The following is an 18697-nucleotide window of genomic DNA, read 5'->3' on the forward strand; positions in this document are numbered from 1 at the left end:
ATTCATAAGCTGTTCTAATGTTAAATGGCAAGGGCCTATTATCTTCATGCTTAGAATGACTAAAATAGCAAACTAATAATACAGTTAACAATGTCTTCTTGGCCAAGATTTCATATTTCTTCCCACCCATTCAATAAACAGAATTTCCAGGATACAGGAGGCATGTAGTAGGTTCTCCATAGATATTTGCTGAAGAAAAGAAAAAGAAAATGGGGAAAGGGGAGAGGAAGGGAGAGAGAGAACAAACTGTGCTAGGTAGTGAGAGGTTGCCATACGTTTTTTGCAAGATAATCCCTAGCCTGTTAGAGCTCAGAGTCTATGTAACAAGAATTTAAAGAGATTAAAATAATAAGTGTATTTAAAACTGTGATAAAAACACAATGGAAAGAAACACTCCCTCTGTAGAGGGAGTCATGGAAAGCTCCAAAGAACAGGAGAAATTAGCTGGGTCTTTCAGGGTCTCTAACAACCCTAACTGAGGAGTGCAGAAGATGGAAAAAGGAAGTGGAAAGGAGCATTCCTGGCAAAGTTAAAGGAGGAAGGGAGAACCAAAAAGTGATGCTTTAAAAAAAAGTGTTTGGACTGGCCTACTTCACTTAGCATAAAGTTTTCAAGGGTTATCCATGTTGCAGCATGGATCAGTACTTCATTACTTTTTTTTTTTAATAACCACGTAATATTCCCTTATATGGATATACCACATTTCTCTATCCATTCTTCTGTCGATGGACATTTAGGTTGTTTTCACATATTACCCATTGTGAACACTGCTGCAACAAACATAAAGCCAGTGACAGAAGGACAAATGCCACATGATTCCACCTATATGAGGTATTTAAAAATAGGCAAATTCACAGAATCAAAAAGTGGAATGGTGGTTGCCATGGGTTTGGGGGAGAGGGAAATGGGGAGTTGCTAATCAACTAGCATGAAGTATCAGTTATGAAAGAAGAATAATTTCTAAAGAACTGCTCTACATCATTGTACCTATAGTAAACAACACTGTATTGCACACTTAAAAATTTGTTAAGAGCAGAGATCTCATGTCAAGTCTTCTTACCAACATAAAACAAAATTTAAAAAAATTCCCAAGAGGTTGAAGCCAAATTATAGTATCTGAACTTGAGCCTCTAAGGAATAGGGAGTCTTGAAAGGACTTTAGCCAGATCATGGTCAAATCAGGGTTTCAAAAAATAAAAATAAAAACTGTAGTCAAAGCAAGGAGGATAAACTTGTATAAAACTGGAGCTTTATGCTTCATGGTTTTTAAAAATTATTTAGGGCTGGGCACGGTGGCTCACACCTGTAATCCCAGCACTTTGGGGGGCCGAGGTGGGCAGATCACCTGAGGTCGGGAGTTCGAGACCAGCCTGACCAACATGTAGAAACCCCATCTCTACTAAAAATGCAAAATTAGCCAGGCGCGGTGGCGCGTGCCCATAATCCCAGCTACTCGGGAGGCTGAGGCAGGAGAATCACTTGAACCCGGAAGGCAAAGGTTGCGGTGAGCCAAGATCGCACCATTGCACTCCAGCCTGGGCAACAAGAGAAAAACTCCATCTCAAAAAAAAAAAAAAAATTTATTTAGGAAAAGTTAACATACTTAAAACTTTTTGGTCTTATTGCTAATTTGGTAAAATAATAAAATGACTGCTTGTTTTGTTTAAATTAATATTTCTAAGTGCACACTTAAAAGTTTTTGGTCTTATTGCTAATGTAGTAAAATAATGTCTTTTGTTTAAATTAATATTTCTAAGCTCGATTTTAATGGCACTTAAACTCTTGATTAATTTCAAAATAACACCTGTTCAAATTCAATGCTTAAAAAAGTGAACTACTCCTCAAGTTCACACAATATATTTGTGAGGCATTTAGATGAAACATGTACGTGCTTATTTTGAACTATACAGTCTCTCCCACAAGGAAAAGTCCGACATGAGTTAGAAACAGATAACCTAGATGAGGGTCAAATCCTACAGCATTCCACTGGAAACACTCTGTAAAATGTGTGAGCACAAATATACAAGTACAACGTTTTCAACTGTAAGATGAGGTTAATAATACATCTCATATGGGTGTAGGGAGAACAGGTATAAAACGATATCAAACACTATACACAGTGGCTGTTGGCATGTCACTGGCATTCAGTAAATGTTGCTTCTCTTCCCTCCTCTTCCTTTCCCCTTCAATAAGATTAGTTATTTGAAGGAAAAAAAAAGGTATCACTTGCTTACTATTTACTTAAGTTACCTTCAAAGATCTAGCAACTTAAAATCATTTTTTAAAAAGTCCAATAACCTTTTCTTTATGTAAACTATAGAGGTTCATCAAACATTTAATATCATTTAAACATTTCACATTATTAAATATAATTATTACATTCATTAGAGAGGCTGTACCAAACAACTTGCTCTGCCACAGTATTATAAGCAAGCATGTGTAATTCTGATGCAAGACAACAACTTTGGCAAGTCATTTTTATTAAACACAGGTAAATATTAGGTATTAAATTACCATTTCATAACAGTTGTAGTGGGGGAAACTGAGGTTTCCTCCATCATGACTTTCACAGTTGAGGTTCTGTTACAAAGGTGGCAGCTAGAAAAAAAATTAGAAGCTTATGGAATGTTATATCATCATACACTAATATGTATGGTACCAGCTTTCTGCAAGTTTCTAAAAACCTGTCTAGATGAAATAGAGATGTTTCTTTATCAAATGAAGGAGCTAGGCTAAAATCAGGACCCAAGAACCTCACCTAAGATATTTTACAGGGATAAAACCATTATCCATTCATTTTTCAAAACCCCCCTTTAATCCAAATTCTTAATGTCAAATCTCATCATTTACAACTATAACATTTAGGTTAGTTCCCCATGATATATTCTTAAAATGTATTAGTATCTGGGATTGATTTTTCCTAACACTATGCTTACACGAGATAAACATAAAATAAAGTACTTACACCACTCCCAGCATATCGAACAATAAATAATAGATTCCCCTGACAGGACTTTGATGACCTGGCAAAGCCCAAGTACTTTCAGCTCAAATCATATGAAACCATAAATCACTCTTTATTTTATAGAACATTTCAAAATGGATTTCTGCTTTCTACCTTGAAAGTCATTCCATGTGTTATTTATAACCAGTGAAGACCAGAATGGAAAGAAAATTACATAGAACTAGAAAATTTACTGTGACTGCTTTAATAAAGAGTAAGTTCTTTTTTAGGAAAAACAGAATTGCTGGCAAGGAAAACTTGATTGAGCAATGAATGCAAAGGTGAAACTACATACTTAATTCATGCAGCCACTCAAAATAATGACATCACAAAATTAAGCAGAAACTGAATTTCAACCCAGGTTTAAGTAGTTTTGTTGATTCCTATCTTAAATTCTATATTAAATATTTACATCTTAAGTCTACTTTTTAGTGGCTACCATAAAAAGGGAAAAATTGCAAATGAAGTAGCCTAGGGAACTACCACAACATAAAGATAAAAATATCATTTTTAAATTGACAATTATTTTTATTCACTCTAACCTCCCCACAAAATACTAAATATTAGTAAATGTCATTTAAAATCTCTGAACTTCTTCCTCGTGGAACAAAATGTGTATTTATAGCCATGTAATTTTTACAATTTTTTGAAAAATATACTACCCATTAAAACATTAACTTGGAAAATTTATTTTAATTTTTAAAAATTCACTATGGTGTGAGCCTTTAGGGATGGCTAATTAAAAGAGTTTCAGTATTCAAGAGTACTGAATTAAGAATCAGAAGGACTGGCTTCCTGTTTTTAGGTGGATACTAAATAGCTGTGACCTCACGAAAGTCACTTAACCTCTAGAATTCAGATTCCTTATAGATATCCTTATTAGATAAAATAAAGGGCTTGGAATAAGTGACCCAAAGGTTTGTTTCAAGTTCTGAAAAGTGAATGTTTATGCTAGGTCAACAACTTGACCTCTATTCTTGAGCAAATGATAAAGTGAAAGATAAAAAGAGGCTTCTGTAAAGATGGCAGCAGTTGTTGAATCTCCCCCATAACTCCCATAAAAACAGACAGTACAATCAGGATACCCAAACCAAACTCCCAGGGACAACATCCATAACAAAGCAAGGTGATACAATATCATCATGAACCCCAAAATAGAAGTGGGTAGTTACAAGCCACCAATAGCTGTAACACCCACATGGTATTAGAAAGTGTGCAGGCTGGGTGTGGTGGCTCACACCTGTAATCCCAGCACTTTGGGAGGCTGAGGTGGGCAGATCGCCTGAGGTCAGAAGTTCGAGACTAGCCTGGCCAACATAGTGAAACCCTGTCTCTACTAAAAACACAAAAATAGTCAGGCATGGTGGCAGGTGCCTGTAATCCCAGGTACTCGGGAGGCTGAGGCAGGAGGATCGCTTGAACCTGGCAGGCAGAGGTTGTAGTGAGCCGAGATCACGCCATTGCACTCCAGCCTGGGCGACAAAAGCAAGACTTTGTCTCAAAACAAAACAAAAAAAAAAAAGAAAGTGTGCAAAAGGAAATGAAGAGAAGATCAAAAAAACTGTTACAGCCCTGAGAGCCAGAAAACCCCAAAAGTGCTATCAGGCACTCACTGGAAGCTTGGCAGACCATTCTGAGAACAGCAGCAGAAACTGGGAAGGGGTTTTGCAGACTTCACCTTGTGAATGAGGGGATAGTCCCACACTGAGGAGTAACTGCTGGGAACCTAATCCAAATTCAGCAGGGAAAATAGAGGCAAAGGAAAGAGAAGGTCTAGACAAAACTAGGGGAGGGTAACAGAGCCAGCAGATTTCAGGCTACATGTTTGATTACTTCCTGAAAACAAAGAAGAGAGGTCTACAGCAAAACAGTTCGAATAGTTTTACTGGCCCCTCCTTCCTATTGAAAACAAAAGGAAAACATTTTTCACTTAAAAATGAGCAACGCAAAAGGATTTCAGTTGAATCACATTCAATGTACATTGGAAAAAAGGGAATAAGGAACAAAATAATATCCCAATAGACAATAAAAGAATGTCAGCCTCACAAATTAGATGAAAAACGTAGCTAATTATGGTATTATGTGCTAAAAGAAATTAACAAAATGGTGGCAGCTCTGAGAGAACAACATGAATCAAAATTAGAAAAACTCAAAAGTAAGGTGATTAGAGAACAGGAACATTTTGAAAAAAATGGAGTTAAAAAATTAAAGAAAAAATCATTTCAGATAAGAAAACTAAACTAGGAAGAGCACAAGACCAAAGAAACAAAATGGATAGATGCCTTAGAAAAAACTGAAGATGCAAAGGAGGGCATGTGATGTAAGTGTTAAGCACATGTTAAACAAAACAGTAGTTATGTTTAAAAAGGAGAGCCCTACACTTTTTGATATATGTTGGAATATATACAGATAGAATGATACGATATTTAGGATTTGCTTCAAAATAACAGGGTTGGATGGTGAAATGAGAGAAACAGTGGAAGATACTGTCGACGAAAAGAGTTCTTTTTTTTTTTTTTTTTTTTTTTTTTTGAGATGGAGCCTCGCTCTGTTGCCCAGGCTGGAGTGCAGTAGCGCGATCTCGGCTCACTGCAACCTCCGCCTCCCGGGTTCACGCCATTCTCCTGCCTCAGCCTCCCAAGAAGCTGGGACTACAGGTATCCGCCACCACGCCCAGCTAATTTTTTGTATTTTTAGTAAAGACGGGGTTTCACCGTGTTAACCAGGATGGCCTGGATCTCCTAACCTCATGATCCGCCCGCCTCGGCCTCCCAAAGTGCTGAGATTACAGGCGTGAGACACCATGCCCAGCCAACTCTGTAAAATATTTGAAGAGATTTATTCTGAGCCAAATATGAGTGACCACAGCCCGTGACACAGCCCTCAGGAGGTCCTGAGAACATGTGCCCAAGGTGGTTGGGGTACAGTTTGGTTTTATATATTTTAGGGAGGCATGAGACATCAATCAAATACATTTAAGAAATACATTGGTTTGGTTCAGAAAGGCGAGACAACTCAAAGCTGGTGGGGGGGGAAGTGCTTCCAGGCTATAGGTAAATTTAAACATTTTCTGGCTGACAATTTGTTGAGTTTATCTCAAGACCTGGGATTAATGGAAAGGAAAGTTCAGGTTAAAATAAAGGATTGTGGGGACCAAATTTTATTGTGCAGAGGAATCTTTCAGGTAGCAGACCTCAGAGACAGAGCAGGTTGTAAAATGTTTCCTATTGGACCTAAAAGGGTGCCTGGCTCTTAGTTGATTACCTCCTGGATCTGGAAAGAAAGGAAGCAAAATAAAGCGGGGAGGGTATTCTCTATAGAATGTGGATTTTTCCCACAAGAGACTTTGCAGGGCAATTTCAAGGTATGGCAAGGAAATATATTTTGGGGCTAAATATCTTTTCCTTGTCTCATAATGTTATGCCAGAGTCAGACTGAAAAATAAGTCACAATACATAGGGTCAAATAAAACCCATCTGATGAGAATTTATGGTTTGTAGGGCATGACTCCCTAGACCCCTTAGGTAGGAATTTGGGCAAGATAAAAAATCAGAGCTTAGACCTCATTACAGAGAAAACAAGACTGGCCATGAGTTGATAACTGTTGAAACTGGGAGTCTGGTATGTGGAGGGTTACTTTATTCTACTTTTTTATGTTTGAAATTTTCCATTGTAAAAAGCTTAAAAATGGACGTAGCATCCTGTTTTTTATCTAAATGGAGAAAACTACATCAACTCAAAATCTCTTGAAGTTTTGTTAAATAAATATAAATGTTTGCTGAAGACCTTATCCTTGCCAGGAAATAATCTCCACTACAACTAATTTTTCCTTTTTTTTTTTTTTTTTTTTTTGAGACAGAGTTTCACTCTTGTCACCCAGGCTGGGGTACAATGGCACAGTCTCGGCTCACTGCAACCTCCGCCTCCCGGGTTCAAGCGATTCTCCTGCCTCAGCTTCCCAAGGAGCTGGGATTACAGGCACCTGCCACTACACCTGGATAATTTTTGTATTTTTAGTACAGACAGGGTTTCACCATGTTGGTCGGGCTGGTCTTGAACTCCTGACCTCAGGTGATCCACTTGCCTAGGCCTCCCAAAGTCCTGGAATTACAGGTGTGAGCCACTGTGCCCAGCCTAATTTTTACTTAATTTTCTTAACACAAATATTTCTATTGTAATTTAAGTGACCAAAATGATCTTTTCACAGCAAAGTATACCCCAGGCCAGTGCTCTTCAAACTTAACATAAAATTTAATTTGTGATAAGGAGAATAGTTTCTGTGTTCAGAACATATTTTACTAATGTGCCACAGAAGAAACATGACCTTTACTGCATTACTCATAAAACTGTGAGTCTAAAATAGATGATGAAAGAGAATAAGTACTCATTTCAAAAATGTTATAAAAATGATACAAAAAACCCTTCCCCTTTATATAAAATCCTATCATGAAAATCATTTTACAAAAAATAGAAATAAAAACTTTTCAGCTTTATAAACTATTTTTTTTAATGAGCGGGCCCTTGGACCAAAAAAGGTATTATCATATCCATCCTATCAATTAAGATGCATGATGTATCCATTGTAAGCACTGACAGTTGTTGAAGACTGTAGGAAACAAAAGAATAGTCAACCAAAAGAAAAAAAGCTCCATAAACAGGACAAGGAGTCCCATATTTGATCTTGAAAATTTAATTTGGAAGAACACTAAAAAAGACACAAAATGGCAAACCCCAGCACATGCACAAGTATTTCAGTGGGAAATTATGTACCTTGGGATTGTGAAAGGAAAACAAATCTCCCCAAAATCACTAAACCAAAAGGAAAAGTCAAGTTGGGAATTGTGTTGGGCAAACCTGTCTCCCTTTCTATTCCTAAATAAGATCACTACAAAGATTTTTAAAAAGCTACATACCTCCCTCACAATTTGCCCATAAGGAAATTCCTTGTGGACAACCAAAGGACAGGCAGAACTCAAAGTCATTCCTCTGTTCCCATGAGACAAATGCGTATCTGATGGCTTCCTCCGCCCTACTGTTTCACTACAGACTAAGGCATAAGTGACTATTCCTCATTTGTCTCTTAACTAACTATGACCCAGAAGCCTCCTCCCCACTTCGAGTTGTCTGGCCTTTCCTGATGGAACCAATGAATTATACATCTTACAAACGTTGATTAATGTTTCATGTCTCCCTAAAACGTGTAAAATCAAGCTGTGCCCCTACCGCCTGGGGCACGTCATCAGGACCTGAGGCTGTGCCACAGGTGCATCCTTAACCTTGGTAAAATAAACTTTCTAAATTAATTTGGTAATCTAAATTATTTTGGTTTACAGGATCAATGAAGAATTCCTACTGAAGCAAATCATTTCTTAAAATGTAACTGTAATCTCTGATCCCATTTCTGGCCATTGCTTTAGTGGTTGATTCTCTCTTCAGTTTTAAGGGATAAACACAACCAGGTCATTCCGTTCACCTTCATCAAAAGAAGGTTTGCAAGCTGACACAGATGTCATGATGCTGTCAATAATAAGAAGCTGACATCATGAGGTTACTGCTGGAATCAGGATTTTAATGTCAACAATGATAACTCTCCAAAATAAAACAACTGCCAACCACAAACCCAGGTTAAAATAATCTAATCTTGATACTATGAGCTATTTTTTCAATTGAAAGATTCTAGCAAACTTAATCTAATACCTCAACCTTAGTCAGAAAAACTTTCGTCTTAACTGTTTCACCTACATCAAACTTAGCTGAGCCTCAGGCTTCACATTTGAAAAATGGAGATGATATAGTATCTACCGCAGGGTTACTGTGAAAATGAGACAATGCATTGTAGGGGCTTATCACCGTGCTTGGCATATAACAAATGTTAGACAATATTTTTCATGTGTTTGACAGTGTGTTGTAGGTACTAAAAACAATTTTCTAATTATCATTGATTTTGCTTACATAGCTTAAACCAAAGTAACACAGGTGTAGAAAATAAGGATTTGAACTCACAGCTCAGCATCTTCTTAATATGCCTCATATCCATGTGTAAAACTTTATTTTCTCTATACTTTAGCTTGTGTAAATTCTTTCATGATGATTTTAAATCCACATAAATAAGACTAGTTTAACAAATGTGCAAAGTCAGATCACAGAAACATGATTCAAAACATTTCAAAGCAATATAAAATGATTAAAACCACCATTAACTAGTAGCCATAATAACTCAATGAGAACACTGGCCTAGACCAAAAAAAAAAAAAAAAAAAAAGACAGGTGAGAATACTCAAAAGAAAGAGTAGAAGTTAGTGACAGGGACAGGAGGCAGGGAAATTCTAGGCAGAAAAGGGCAGGTCCCTGAGAAAACCCCACCCTCAAGCCTGAAACCATGACGCAAAGTGAGAACTTATATCCCCGTTTTCCCGTGCGAATGTTGCCTTTTCCGAAACCACTTACGGCCCACCCCACACCCCATCCTGTGTACATAAAAACCCCAGGTTCAGCCAGCAGAGAGAAGAGAAGCAGTTGGACATTAGAGACTACAGCCGGACATCAGAGAGAAGTGGCTCGACTTCAGAGGGACACCTTGACAGCCTAACTTCGAAGAAGAATCTGGCCAGAGACAGCTGGCATTCAGGGGAAGACTACCTTCCTGCCCTTTGCAGCTCCCCTTCCCACTAAGAGCCATCTCCATCAGCAATAAGATCCCCTACATTTACCATCCTTCAATTCATTCATGTGACCTCATTTCTCCTGGATGCCGGACAAGAGCTCGGGAACAATGAGTGTGGACACAAAAAGGCTGTCACACTTGCCCTTTGCCCTCACTGGTAGAAGGCAGCCGATTAACACAAAAAGGCAGAAGGCCCACTGAGCTGTTAACCCTTAAGCCGTCTGCGGACAGCACAGCTAAAAGAGCACTGTAACATTCCCTCTGGAGCTTCAGGGGTTGCAGGCACCACCCTCAGAGATGCTACCACAGGGCCAGCACAGAGTTGACTCCTGCCAGTGCCCAAAAGCACTCGCCCCGGCTCCTGCACCCACTCAACTGCACATCCCCTCTTGTGAGGGGTGAAACACAGCAGGTCCGAGTGAGTGGAGTTCATTCCTCCTGGCACAAGAGCGGCAGGCTGACTCCAGCACTCATGTATTCCAGTTCCTGCCTTGTTCACTCACGTGCTCCCTCCTATGAGGAGTTGAAAGTGGTGGGCTGAGTAAACAGGGTGCCCCCTTCACAAGTCCCATGAAGGGGTCAGGAAAATATCCTGCTTCACCAGTACTTTTTAAAATGTGATAAAAACCAAATCAGTCAAGGAATACATTACCAACTTCAGCTCCTGATAAAATCCAGTATGAGATGAAACACTTATTTAAGCACCATACTGGCCAAGCTGCCTCTGGTCTCTTCTCCTGTCTATTTGCAAACTGTTCTTTTCAAAAACACCCTCAATATGATAACATGCTAGCTCTCATAATCATGCTCTAAAAAAGCAATATCTGTGATAAATTATCAACTCTTTTTACACCAAACCTTAAATGAAATTATTAGAAAAGCAAAAACAAAACATCAACCTTTCAATGTATCCCTATTTTGCTGGCCACAACTAAACGCCCCCAAAATGTTTCCAATGAGCACCAACAGTGATTTTTAGCCTATTTTACTTTTAAATATATTTATATACAGAACACGCACAGACTAACTTTTTAGTTAAAGAATGCACTGAGACTGAATAGCAGATGATTTAGCATGAGTTAACAGGTCAATTATATGGAATTATAATTGTTTCTGTGCATTGGGATTTTATGTTAAACATGAGAATGTAATGGTGGGCTGCCATATTTGAATTTAATTACTGTAGCCTGTTATCCAAAACATCATGAAAACACTGGAGAAAATGAGAAAAATGACATGAGGCATGGGAGATGAAAATGATGCTGCAGAGGAAATTATGGCAACAGATGTGGCTCTCTCTGAGGTAGTGGCTCAAATTCACGATTTACAGAGAAGGGTAAGCATCTCCCAGAGAGTCTTCTCCAGAGTTAGATAACTCTTTACTTTTCTAGGTATTGGAAGCAAACAAAAACATACTTTTCCATCAATAAATGCCTGAAGAAGTGCAAAGCATTTTTCAGAACAGCAAAATCTGCAGGCTATCTTTCACTCCTATAGCATCTCTTACATTGACAACGGAGTGTTTCATACTATACCTCAAATAAGACCGATACTAAATCTGTTCCAAAAACTATGAGGAAAACAAATGATAAATAATGCAAGCTGGTGAACAAAAGAGAAGACAACAAATAAAGAAAAAAATAAAACCAGTAAGCCACTAGGTAAGAAATCTGATAGAAATAGTGATAATAGACACATAAAGGTCTTTCCCACCAAGCAGCCAATGAGAAGACGAGAAACATAAATCAGACAACCGAATCCTTCCACCATTCTTCACGAAAATCATGACCCCTTCCTGGAAAGCATTCACGAAATAATAGTAGTAGTAAAAGCACCTCAATATGGCATTACAACCACACAAATTAACTGCATTTTGTGAGCACCTACTAAGCTTTTTTATAGGAATTATTTCATTGAATCCTCAACAGTCTTGTTAAGTTTATCCTAGAGATAAGAAAATTGAAACATAAAGAGATTAAGGAAAATGTCTAAGATGACACAAGAGGAATAGCTGGAATTCAAATCCAGAGTGTCTGATTCCAGAGCCACACTGTCAATCGCTACACTATACTGCTCAAATGAAACACACGTATGTCAAAGTAAAAAAATATATATATGTAATGTACGGCATTTGTAAAACTAAAGGACTTTTGAAATACCATTTCACTCCTACTCACTATGTCATTCAGCTGATCAATATACTCTATGCTTTAAATTTTTTGACCCTGCCCTCCCCAAAAACATATGTGTGTATGTGTGTTTATGTGTATATATATATGTTATATATATGGTATGTGTGTGTATATATATGTTATATATATGGTGTGTGTGTATATATATATACATATATATATATATATATATAAAAAACAACATTCATCCTTACTACATGCATTCTGATATATTCTACCTCATTTTTATAATGCTGGAATTCACTCCATGATCCACTAATAGGTGGCATCTTACAATTTTTAAAAATCCACTGTAGACAATAGATGTGAAGATTTTGGAAATACACAGGGAGGACTATGGACATCCTGTGATGTGAGAACCACATTCAGGCATCCTGGGAGAAGATTAAGTTAGAAATATAGGAAATCACTTGTGCTAAGGCTGGCACAAACAGATATTTGGTAAATATCAGTTTTCACAACTCCTCCTGCAATATTACTATCCCCCAAGGCTTACAGAAGTGATGCTATTCCAACATCATCATAAGTCAATGAGCTGCCAGTCAAGGTTAACTACCTTAATGTTTAAATTCACCAACATCAAGGAATGGGACTGGAACATCCCAACATCAAGGAAAGGCTACTTAAGTGACCTTTTCTGAAAAAAGCAGCCTATCATTTTTAAGAAAATGCCTTTTCTAATCAGTCACTGTATTAGGCTGTTCCTGTGTTGCCATAAAGGAATGCCTGAAACTGGGTAATTTATAAAGAAAAGAGGTTTAATTGGCTCAGGGTTCTGCAGGTTGTACAAGCATGGTACAGGCATCTGCTCGGCTTCTGGGGAGGCCTGAGGGAGCTTTTAGTCATAGCAGAAGGCAAAGGGGAAGCAGGCATCTCCCTTGGTGAGAGGCAAGGCAAGAAAGTGTGGGGAGATGCCACACACTTTTAAACAACCAGTCGACCAGGCACAGTGGCTCCCATCTGTAATCCCAGCAATTTGGGCCACCAAGGCAGGTAGATTGCTTGAGTTCAGAAGTGCAAAACCAGCCTGGGCAACATAGGCAGACCCCATCTCTACAAAAATAAAAAAAAAAAATTAGCCAGGCATAGTGATGCATGTCTGTAATCTCAGCTACTCAGGAGTCTGAGGTGGGAGGATTGCTTGGGCCCAGGAGGTTAAGGCTGCAGTGGGCCATGATTGTGCCACTGCACTCCAACTAGGGTGACAGAGCAAGACCCTGTCTCAAAAAAAAAAATTAAAAAATAAACCACCAGATCCTGCAAGAACGAACTCACTATTACAAGAAGAGTACCAAGCCATGAGGGATCCACTCCCATGACCCAAACACGTCCCATCAGGCCCCACCTCCAACAACGAGGATAACATTTCAACATGAGATTTGGGCAGGACAAATATCTAAACCATATCAGCCATTTTTATAGGAAAATTTCTGAAGTATATGAAACACTGACTTTCCTTCTTAAAAAGACTACACAGAACAGAATTTAGCCTTTTCTCAAGGACATGGTGTCATAAATAGATATATACAATGGTAATTTTAGGGCTGGTAGATCCCTACCTTGGAGATCAACTATTGAAATTTCTCACTTTACAGATGAACTAAATGATGTCACAAGAAATTCTGTAATTTTCCCAAAATCACACAATAGGATGGTCATGTGATTATCATACACCATGCTGCCACATCTACTACTGTATGGTGCTAAACACTATCTAGCAAGATAATCAGGATTTAGGGGCAGTACTCCTTATAATTTCCATGTTTATCTTTGCTATCCCTTCTCTTTCCCCATAATCTTTAGCAATAAAACTTTTTTTTTTGAGATAGGGTCTTGCTCTGTTGCCCAGGCTGAAGTGCAGTGACACAACTATAGCTCACTGCAGCCTCAAACTCCCAGTTTCAGGCAATCCTCCCACCTCAGCCTTCCAAGTAGCTGGGACTACAGGCACGTGTCACCACACCCAATTAATTTTTGTATTTTTTTTGTAGAAATACAGTTTTGCTGTGTCGCCCATTTCAGCTACTTGGGAGGCTGAGGTTTCAAACTCCTGAGCTCAAGCAATCCACCTGCCTCGGCTTCCCCAAGTGCTGGGATTACAGGCCTGAGCCACTGCACCTGGCCAATGAAACTTTTTTTTTTTTTGAGACAGTCTCACTCTGTTTCTCTGACTAGAGTGCAGTGGTGCCATCTAAGCTCACTGCAACCTCCGCCTTCCAGGATCAAGGGATGCCTGTGCCTTAGCCTATAGAGTAATGGGGATTACAGGCCCGTGCCACCATGCTTGGCTAACAATAAAACTCTTAAATCAAAAGAATATATGTGTTTATCCTATGCAGTAGAAAAATTAAGCTAACCTACTCTGCAGCCCATCTTAGTGGAAGAACTCCAAAAGATGTGAGCAGTGTGCTTTTAAAAAGAAAAAATGCAGGCTGAATGTCTACATGGTCTTCAAAAAGAAAGAAGGATGCAATGAAAAGCCTACATTGTCTTAAGAACAGCTTTGGGGATATGACTGTTAGGAAGGCCAGAATGTTCCTGAGAATAGGCAATACAGTAAACTTCACAAGGGAAGGGACTAGGTTCTCAGTAAATGTGGGTTGAATGACCTGAAAAATGAGTATTTGTCACTACACTAAATGTTATCAGGCCTTTGTGATGTTTGATGTAAGTTTGCATTTTAGGTGTTTTTCTCTTCCCTTTCCTATACAGATATAAACTGTCATTTATATGTCTAATAGCAACCCCACCAAACATAGTCTTTGCAGAAGTTGATAACATTCCTTGTATCTTCTAAGGGGGTGGTTCTAATATGCTGAGCTTGCTAGAATTATTTTTAAAATGAGGATAAATATGTTCTAAGTGATGATCTCAGGGATTCCCCTATGTATGAAGCATGTCAATATTATCATATAGATCTTATAACTTCCATCTTGACTGCTCTTCTGTTGAGTTCTTGGCTCTGCTGTGCTGCAGATTACACAGGCTTCCAGATAAGTCACCTCCAGTGAGATGTAATGTTACTGGGACTATTTTTAACCTTCAACCAATGGTACTTGTCTATAATCCACAAAACTGTCATTTAAATGACTTTTTAAATGGCAAAATACCCTGAAAATGACAATTCTGTACCCAAGCTGAAGAGCACCTTCTAGACCCTTACCACATATATCTATTTTTATCCTCTCCCTTGAGACTCCAGTTGGCCCTCCTTCTTTATTCCATTTTCTTCTATTTTTTCCGCAATTCCACTTTAGCTTACTCTTCTGTCTTTGGATGTTCAAGAGATATTTACTGTATTTTCTAATCAGAAGGAAATGGGCTTAACTAAGAAAATACAAAGTTTATTTTTTTCCATAATCTCCCAAAAATATGATCTTAAGGAACAATTTCCATCTTGCATTACAGAAAATGATAATGCAAGTTAATCAAGGTGAAAGGGATTATAAAATATTATCTTCACATGATTATATTTGATGAAGCAATTGTTCCTTTATGACATTTTAACTAGGACTAAATCTGCTAAAAAGTATATCTAATAGCCTATTTCTTCATGTTTCTGATGCATGCATTATTGCTTCTACTTTTGTTAATACAACTGAATCTATGAAACACTGCTTTTTCTATGATTTGCTCAATGTAATACATTTAATAAAGCAAACATTTTAAAGGCTACTTTCAGCAAACTATTTCACAAGAGAAATATCCCAAGCACACTAAAAAATAAATCAAATTAAATCATGATTGGAATTGTTGGAATCATTTATTTGGGGAATGACTCTTTTATTCAATTTTTACACTTTTGATGTACCTAAAAGCAAAATTACATATCATAAATTTAAGCAATGTGCTTGATAAAACCTAGAATGTGTCACCAATAAACAATATGAAAAATTTAAGTTTTAAGATTAACTTCAAATAAGTTCTTCCCAAACACTGAAAAATAACATTGCACTCACTGGGATAAGTATAAAATGAGTATTTTTCCAAATATAAGCGATGTCACCTGATGCAATTCTCTGGCTCACTCACTGTAACTTCCTACCTCTACCATAACAGACTCCATCAGGATGGATGTCTTCCAATTCTGAACTGTACAGAAGGCAAAATATTTATGAAAAACATTAGCATCATTCATAAGAATTAACATTCATCAATTAAAATTTGAACCCAGACCTGAAAAAAAAAATTGTTGATTAAAAAAATTGTTAAAAACACCTCAAGTTCCTACACAAAAAAAGCAGGATTATAAAACTCAAGTATGGTATAACAACTATTCCAAAATGGATGCTGTTCTCAGTTTTAGTATAGACTTAAAAGAAAAAATGAATAGTCCATTGGCTCTTTCCAGCTCTCATCCAACATCTGTTCATAGCAACTACAACCAGGTTATTTGCAGCCATGCAGTTATTTTCAGGCTAAGAATAAACCTGTCCATGCTGTTCTGAGAACTGTTACCCAGGCATTTTTTGTTAGATAACATAAAGACCATCTATTTTACCTTCCTTATATTCAAAAACAAGGAAACTGAGGCTCAGAGAGATTTAGTGCCTAGCCCTCCCAATTCAAGCAATTCATACTAGCACTAAGCAAGACCTAAAACCAAGTTTTCTCAATTGTTTCTATGAATATGGGTCAACTCTGAGGATCAGAACCACTGACTGTTTTCCTGGGATGGAATGGGCCTTTGGAAATTTACCAGCTGTGTGATCCTGAGCAAATTACAACTTTTCCAAGTCCCCTTTTCCTCTTCTACAAAATGCAGAGAGTACCTACTACTCTAACAAGGTTGTGAGGATTATGTTCGGCTTGTAAAGTGCTTAGCACAGTGATTAGGAAATTTTAAGCATTCGAAAACAGGTAGCTATTATTTTTACTCCCAACCTGAAAACATGGCTGCTCCTAATCATGGCTGTATGAGAAGACAACGAACTGAATTCATTAACACAATGGACAGGGTCCCATCCACCAGAGCTTCTCTGGCCTACCACATTCTAGAAACAGTAAAAAACCCCATCAAACAACCTATTTCATTCCATCTAAAATGATCATCCCTTACACTATTAAAAAAAAAATTGAAATTGCTGCCACATGTGTTCTGCTACGTGTTGTACACTGAATATGTCAACTAGAAACTGCAGAGGAGTTTCTGGTTCCACCCAAAACATGAAGAACAAACGACGGGAAAACAAGAGTTAGATAAGGTCACACACCTGAACTGGAACTCAGGACCTTATTCTCAGCACATTTAGTTATTGATGGTAGAAAGCAAGATGCTTTAAGCACCATAAAGCAGGAATAATGGCTACCTCAACAAAATACAATTCCCTAGGTTTCTCAACAAAATAGAATCCGTTTACTTTCCCTAGTAAATTCATACGCACATGGGCAATAATTGAGCATCTTTCTTGTAAAACTGAGGATTAAGCTGTGTCTGAGCTGCGATGTACGCTAAGATCATACAAATCTATGAAAAAGTCCTATGAAGTGGCGAGACAAAATGATGGGGAATATCACCTTCAAATCAGTAAGGAAGGAATCATAATGTCTTGCCAAAGTCGTCTCCGTTGATAAAATCCCGACCCTCCATTTCATGACACTGCACATCCACTTCCCTCTAAGGAAATTAACAGGAATCACCGCAGCAACCAACCTCAGCAATCAGCATCGACCAGATCAACCCCTACTCAAATGGCGATAAGCACTGCGGGTCCCAGCCCCTCCCTGTAACTGCCAACTCCCGCGCTGACTCCGGACTACCTCACTTCCTTTCAGTTCTCCCTCCCACTCTCGACCCACGATGTTTGTCCCAAAACTCGCCACTGACAGAAAAAACGAAACAAGACAGTCTTCCTAAACTTTGTCCAGGAAGCACCAGGCTACACATACCCGTCCCTATTACGATCACATCAAACTCCGAAGGGAGAGTATCCGCCATCTTGACGGGAAACGTGTCATGTGACTATTACTGGTGGAAATGAGATCAAGTTAGGCATTCCCTCCGTGGAAGGCGGAAAGGAAAACAGTGCATTCTGGGTGTTGTAGTTCTTGGGTGGAAGGTCCAGGCAGGCGACTACAGTATTATATTTAAAATGTTTACACGTAAGTTAAAAGCTCGACTCATTTTCCAGGCTGAATGCTGTAGCTCATGTAGCCTGGAGGGTTGAAGTAGGAAAGAAATGTAGATTTTTATTCCGTTAGCTAGGATGAATGTGGGAGACTTGGATACCCCTTGACAATACTGAAGCAAAATTGTTAGGAGACACGGAGAGCGGAGTGAAATTGAAGGCGGTTTGCTCTGTGAACAAAGGAGACTTTCATTCCAGCCTAAAAAACTGTTTCCCGCCATCGTTTCTGTACTTTCGTGTTGGCCCTCGAGGCATGGTTTTTCACACCAATACTTTCAGAATATATTCCATATCTTTTTCGTTTCCATGTCTCCTCGATGAAAACCCACAAAAAACCTCTCACCCTAGTTTCGCCAGAATGGAACTCCCACCGCGTCCGTATTTGTTCCAATTAGTCCAGACAGCCACTCGGGCAATAAATTAGCCTTGCTTTACAGGAGGGAAAAAATATATGAAAGCATGGTTGCGCTGGATAAGCGTTTGTTGAGTCTGAATTCGATTTTCCGCACCAACTAGATAAGTTCATGTAAGATTCTCCTTAGTTTACATTTAGTTTCCAATCTATTAGTTTCCATAAGCTACCGTAGAAATAATTAAGGTAAAATGGTCTTTATATTAAAGTGATTGTATCTGATGAGGGGCTTTAGGTCGTCTATGTCTAACAGCTAACATAGCTCTCATAAGTATCTTCAAGGTCTGTCGCCTCCCA

At 38.4% G+C, this 18697-nt stretch overlaps 1 protein-coding gene across 4 annotated transcripts in view; it reads right to left on the reverse strand.

Moving 5' to 3' along the window:
- CHM (CHM Rab escort protein) overlaps nt 1-17838 on the reverse strand; it is a 187413-nt gene extending 169575 nt beyond the window's left edge. Inside the window, exon 1 of one of the 4 annotated variants that reach the window (XM_003824441.6) lies at nt 17750-17838. In XM_003824441.6, coding sequence (XP_003824489.1) covers nt 17750-17798 — 49 coding nt within the window. In that variant the 5' untranslated portion in view covers nt 17799-17838. Of the gene's footprint in view, nt 1-2514; nt 2599-17377; nt 17455-17513; nt 17591-17749 lie in introns of those variants that run through there. The other 3 variants (XM_024927340.4, XM_034950572.3, XM_055106929.1) reach the window with 3 other exon arrangements.
- Nucleotides 17839-18697: the final 859 nt, after the last annotated feature.

This window comes from Pan paniscus, chromosome X (assembly GCF_029289425.2).
Source record: "Pan paniscus chromosome X, NHGRI_mPanPan1-v2.0_pri, whole genome shotgun sequence".
NCBI lineage: Eukaryota > Metazoa > Chordata > Mammalia > Primates > Hominidae > Pan > Pan paniscus.